Source organism: Suillus discolor (assembly GCF_016758755.1).
Source record: "Suillus discolor strain FC423 chromosome Unknown F5147scaffold_119, whole genome shotgun sequence".
Taxonomy (NCBI): domain Eukaryota; kingdom Fungi; phylum Basidiomycota; class Agaricomycetes; order Boletales; family Suillaceae; genus Suillus; species Suillus discolor.
In genome coordinates, this window is record NW_024541366.1 from 108090 (window position 1) to 114089 (window position 6000).

Genomic DNA, 6000 nt, shown 5'->3' on the forward strand with positions numbered 1-6000 from the left:
TGAAACCTTTTCAAATTTTCATTCAAATCAGAATCTTCACCACCATAATTCTTACCAGTCTGAGTTTCTTCTTCCGCAAAGAAATCACCTTGGCCTTGACACACCACCCCATGCCTACCCTATCACTTGTCTTCCACCCCCTCCCAATTCACAGTGCTGCCATCAAATTGTTCTACCAAAGCCCCTGAAACCAAAAATATTTTGCAAGGACTTGCACACACCATCTTACTCAGATGGTTGCTCAGCACAACCCCATGCAATACAAACTCCAGAGAGCACTCAATCTTCTGTTCTAATATCAGAGTCAACCCTCTCAACCACAGCCAGCGAGCCCCTTCAGTGACAAATTCCATATCATATGGGCCAGCGGATTATGGGCCCATGTTGTGTATATCCTTGATGATGACGGATGGGCCGGGAAACATATTATTTCCAATGGAGATGGGTGGGCCCATGTATGCCAATGATATATATATCCTTGATGTTGACGGATGGGCCGGGGGAATATGATCATTCATGGAGATGGGTGGGCCCATCTGGGTAATATGTAGAGTAGGATATTATAGACAGCTGGGCTGAAGAGAGATGTAAGGCAAATATTGTTATATAGACGGGTGGGCCGACGGGGGTGTATTACATATATGGGTGGGCCGAGGTAGGGGAATATTACATAGATGGGTGGGCTGACGTGGGGTGTATTACATATATGGGTGGGCCGACGAAAGGGATATCATCATTCTTCTGATAGTGGGATGGTGCGCTTTGATGGAGAAGTGCTGGAGGGTGGTCAGAGATTGATCAGTAGTTCATATACTTAATACTGTTCACATTATGTCAATCTGCGGATCCCCATCAGACAATGGAAGCTTGCAGAATGAGTATTAGAGAATGAGATCCTCATTGCAAAATACTACTATATTAAAACATTTTTCTGGGAGCGCAGAAACATGTCAGAATCAACAACATCAACAAGAAAGAAGTCTCGATGAGGATTGGCATAATCTGGAATGAGCAAAGCACCACAAATGATTGAATGAATGGAAAGGAACTCTGAAGATGCTGCAGGCCATGCATGCAGCCGAGTAAAGCGCAGGTCCTGATCAATGGCAAGCCGTGGGCCAATCAGAGCATCCATTGGAAGCACGAGAGCGAGATCCAAATGTCAGTCGCCAACAGTATACTTGAACATGAACAAGATTTGTGCAAATATATTTTTGGTGTTGCCGTTCTTGTTGTGAGTATGAATTAGTGCGCAATCATGGCGCTCATGCCCATGGAAGCTTGGACTGCAATGGAGATAGTCTGTTGCAAGCTTCCAGTCAACGATGGACTCGTAGTGTACCTTGAGGTAGCGATATTCTTGTAGCTGCAAGAAATGTAGTTCAATTAGCATCACAGGAAAATAAAATAAAATTGAATTAACCTTGTCCTGAGCTGCCGGCCTCAACCATGTCATCCCATCAGGCAATGGTATGTTGTGGGCAGGAAGGAATTCATTGATGAATATCAAAAATTTCTTGCAAAATTGGTCAAAAGTGCACAATGAGCTGTTTGCTTGCTCCACATCAGCAAAACTCATAGGGTGTTGAGGAGAACCGAGATAGATATGGCCCTGAAATGATGTGCCAATGTTTTCGGTGTCCTCAGGGTCATTGATGTCATCTGGATCATTGTCATCAGTGTCCTTGAGTTTCCGCAGATGCTGTTCATCAAGCTGGGCAATAAGCTTGGAAACAAGGGTCCTGTGGTCCAATTAATGATAATGATAAAATGAATTATACCTGATTTGCAATGTCCTTGTGGTTTGTCTGGCGTAAATACATCTGTTTGAGTGGTCCATGTTGCTTTTCATTGGGACGAGTGCTGAAGTTCCAAGCAGTGCCTTTCTCCCATATGTCATGAAATATATGCTTCCCAGCATGTACCTTTGAGAAGTTTCAGTTCTTGGTTGAATCGCCTGCAACATTGACATATTCCTGTATTACTGTAATTAGATGAGCAATGGATGATGGTGTGCAGGCTGCTGAGGCAGGTATAGGGCAGGATCTAGGATGATGACATGAGCTTGGGTGCCTTAAAGAAGTGGAATAGTACCTACAACACCTGCCAGACACTTGGATTACTGGCTATAACCGCCCAGTGATGTCGACGGTGTAGAGTAAGAGTGGAAGGGGCGTGGGAAGCCGTCATTGGGTGAAACTCAGGTAAGTCTGGAAGGTCACGGGATGTCTCGTATGTGCAGGGAGGGCGGGGAACAAGTAGGTGGTACTAGCTATAAGGTAGAAAGGTATTTGGGGCAATATTTAATGCTGGTGTTGACGGATTACTGCAACCAAGCCTAGTTAGGCTTGGCAATATGCGTAATCACCAAGCTTAATAAGGCTTACTTATTGGGAAGGCCAGGTGGCCACACTGTACAGAATCTCACAGACACTCCAGTGACTGCCTCATGCACAGAATTTGTGCACAAATTCAGGTGTCACTCTGCACAGAGGCTTACAGACCTCCTTGTACACAAAACTCAGCCAGATATGCAGTAGCATAATAGATCATATTGATAATAGAATGATAAGCGAGATAACAAAATACAGTAAACAGATGTAGGAAACAGAAATACTTGGACACGTGAATATGAAGCCTCAGTCAAGAATGATCTGCAGGTGGTCATGTTGAGCCCCCACAGCTCCGTCGACCCTCAAACTTGCGGTCCTGCATGGTTGAAATTAGTATCAAATAAGACACACAAAAGCAACATTCTCGCCATCCAGCTTCAGCCCACTCTTGCAGTTGCACCAATAACCTAGGGCCATGATACAGATCCTGAAGGATGTCCTTGAGCATTTGGACCATTTTGGAGTAGATAGGGCTGTATTCCCTCGCAGTAAACTTTGGGTAATATTTTCTGTGGCCATTCTTTGCGAGACCATTGAGAACACAGTTGTACTATAGAGAGAAAACTTGAATCAATATATTATAATGTCGAGTAGAGGTAAAAATACTACTGCTGTGCTGACCAAAGCCAGACATGACACAGGCAATTGGTTGTGGAATATGTCTGGTTGCCTGTGTGCGATTCGGTAAGGTCCTGTGTAAAAGAAGATGATGACAGCGTCACAAAGTGCGGAATGAGCAAACTTCCTTGTTTTACCCTAGAAAGATTCCCTGAGAATAGACCCTGTCAGCGCAAGATCACTTACATATTCATCTAATTCAAAGCATAGGAAGAGTGACCCTTCCAGTAAGTCTGCAGCAGTGTGTTCTACCCACTCTGCACGTTCTTAGATGGGGACCGAAGGCGGGGAATGAGCGAGTATGATTGGGGCGCAAGGCTCATAACGTATTTCTTCAAGTCGGATCGCCAGGTTGCAAGATCATTGTACAACTGTAGTATAGATCTGAATCAATGAGAGCAGCGGGAATGTGAGTTTTATGCCTACCAGCCGAGCCATGTTAGATTTCTGTTGTGGCCAAATCCCTGAATTGCGACATGAGACAGATTGGTTTGAAGAGGGAACAAATGCTTATTGGCTTCAAATTGTTTACCATCCTGGTCCCATGCAACTAAGACTGAAACAAGAACCTCACTTACAGACGACGGTAAATTGGCAACTAAAGCTGGGAAGGGATTGTCCAGGGCATGTTGCACACGACATTCTCCTTTAGCATCCTCAAGAAAACATTTCCATCGTGGACCATACCATGCTAGTTGAGTGGGCTTTGGCCCATCAAGTTTCCTGGATTGTTGGTTTTAGACCGCTGAGTTTGGTTGGTCCTCGTCAGACTCGGACTTGATGCAACAAACTCAAGGGTTGCCAGGATTGGGAAGGCGTGGCCGGCCATTCATCTTGTGATGCATCTTAATACGTTGTTGGGTGGTGACATCGTGATCTATAAGAAAAAGAGTGAGCCTCGACAAGGATGAGTTCCATCGTCTCACTGAACTTCCTGTGACTGTGGCTGCATGTGCAAGGTATCCAGAGGATCTTGAAAGGGCAAGTAACTGTCGTCACAATACTGGCAAGTCAACCCATCATACATTGAACTGTTGGAACGCTGGATGAGATGATGTGGAAGGATTAGCCGCACATGAAGACATTGGGTCTGTGCAAACCGCGTCATCTTCTCGCGGGAGATAGGAAACTCAAATTCTGGTGTACGAGGATGAGTGACTTGAGGTTGCGAAGGGAAGCTCTTGCCCAGAAAATCCTGTGATTAGTATTAGTAAGATTGTTTGAAAGACAAGGCAGACTGATCCTGGTAGTTTGCCTCTGAGCACGCAGGAGAGGTCACAAACACATTAGCCTGGATGTCCAGTGTGATGTCCACCAACCTCTCCCCAGCCAAGCTGCTGGTGACTGCATCTCCTTCTCCTCCTTCTCCTTCTGTTCGTCTTCCTCGTTGTGTTGTCATCTTTGTCATCTTTGTCATCAGAACCAATGAATCCTTGCACAGGATGTCACACATGTTCTGGTCCAGAAAGAGCCAGTTGGCGGTGCAACTGAATTAGCTACACTAGGACCAGTTACAGTTTATGAGTTTGCTTCCCAACAACTTTCCTCCCAACAGTGTTTAGACCTGGGTCAGGTAGGGACAGGCAGTGGTGTGCATAGCAAACCTGATCTTCCCTCCGCTGGACAGAACAAGAGATTTAGAGGCTGTAAGGGTTCCACGGTACTGACATCTGCGCGTGAGGTGTTAGGAACATTTGTAGTAGCTGATGACTATATGGCGGGGTGGCAACCTATATGCGAACGATCCACATAAATAAATAGAAATACAACTATGCATCAGACCTTTGGACGACGACCTCAGCCCTTGCTGTGAGGTGGTTCTGGAGCCTGAGGGTTGACGGGAACAGTAGAATCAAGGGATATAGAGCCCTTAGGTTGGTGTACCCAAGACAGAGCTTCTAACAATGCTCCAATCTTCTCCAATTGAGCCTTCCCACCTCCCGTTCCTGCATTGGCGCGGCCAGAATGTCTATCAGGTTCATCAGTGCTTATTCTATCTAGACGGAGTGACATGAGTGGCGTGCCAGATGTCTTGACAGGTTCTGCTGCTCGGGGCTTCTTAGACTGACGCTTAGACACCTCCAAACCTTTGCGCTTGGTCTGTTTCTTCTTGGGGCTGGCAACAACACGAGGAGGCATGATGAGCTACAGAGAATTTGAGCAGAGAGACTCTGAGAGAGGAATAACTGATGAGCAAATCCAGACTCACCAAATATTTTATATAAGGACACCTTGAGGTTGAAAGGAATCACAGGTTTTCCCTAAGCAAATGACATGGTATGAAACAATTTGTCTTGAAACATCATGCATTTTCTATGCGAGTAAGCAAGGAAAATATGTCCCCAACCGCTGCATGCCTACTAAGCGATTCAATTTCTAAGTTAGCGAGGCTAACGTAGAATATAGTCTACATGTGAGAAAATGTTGTGGCGCAGCAACTTTCTTCTCGAACCACATCAGCTTCTGAACGTCATGGACAATCTCCAATCCTAACTCTATTGTTTTCTGCTCACATTTCCTTAAAATGGCTCCTTTATTAGACAACCCAAATGACGCAGTATTACCAGATTTCAGGACAGCTGATCACACAACAGCCAGGGCTAGACTCGTAGCCAACAGTGTCGGCAATGATGCTCAAGCAGCAGAGCTTTTAGCAACCTTGTGGACGTTAAACAACAATACAGCCAGAGAGCTCTGGGCAGAGCAAATTGAAGAAGCTGCTAGAGATGCCAAAGAAGTCTGAAGGCTAGCAATGGAAAAAGAATGAGACCAACAGCAAACCATCGCGGATGAACAAGAAGCAGCTCACAAAGAGGAACAAAAGAAAAACAAGTCCAAATTCGTTCCTGTAGGCAACTCCAAGGTTCCTTCCATACCAGTCATCATCCTGTCTCACTATGCCGTGCAGAAGTTGAAAGCAGGAGAGTATTGTGAGCTCTACTATTTCACTAATAAAGGCTGAAGGATGCTAAGAAGAGTCTACTCGCAA

General features: G+C 45.3%; 3 protein-coding genes across 3 annotated transcripts; 1 reads left to right on the plus strand and 2 right to left on the minus strand.

Moving 5' to 3' along the window:
* Nucleotides 1–913: 913 nt before the first annotated feature.
* Nucleotides 914–1844, minus strand: F5147DRAFT_587535 (uncharacterized protein; the record flags this gene model as incomplete). Its single annotated transcript, XM_041432004.1, has 4 exons — nt 914–1096; nt 1175–1366; nt 1424–1726; nt 1782–1844. Coding segments are annotated over 4 exons (741 nt in total), but the record flags the coding sequence as incomplete, so codon positions are not given.
* Nucleotides 1845–2639: 795 nt separating this feature from the next.
* Nucleotides 2640–5150, minus strand: F5147DRAFT_658662 (uncharacterized protein; the record flags this gene model as incomplete). The annotated part of the gene is made up of 11 exons (XM_041434474.1): nt 2640–2709; nt 2801–2943; nt 3015–3085; nt 3268–3382; nt 3438–3475; nt 3590–3615; nt 3938–4053; nt 4087–4206; nt 4297–4498; nt 4680–4741; nt 4896–5150. The coding sequence occupies 11 exons, from the start codon at nt 5148–5150 to the stop codon at nt 2640–2642; spliced, it is 1218 nt and encodes a 405-aa protein (XP_041285641.1).
* A 385-nt stretch (nt 5151–5535) lies between these two features.
* Nucleotides 5536–5973, plus strand: F5147DRAFT_587571 (uncharacterized protein; the record flags this gene model as incomplete). Its single annotated transcript, XM_041432008.1, has 2 exons — nt 5536–5748; nt 5788–5973. The coding sequence occupies 2 exons, from the start codon at nt 5536–5538 to the stop codon at nt 5971–5973; spliced, it is 399 nt and encodes a 132-aa protein (XP_041285642.1).
* Between the last annotated feature and the right edge of the window lie 27 nt (nt 5974–6000).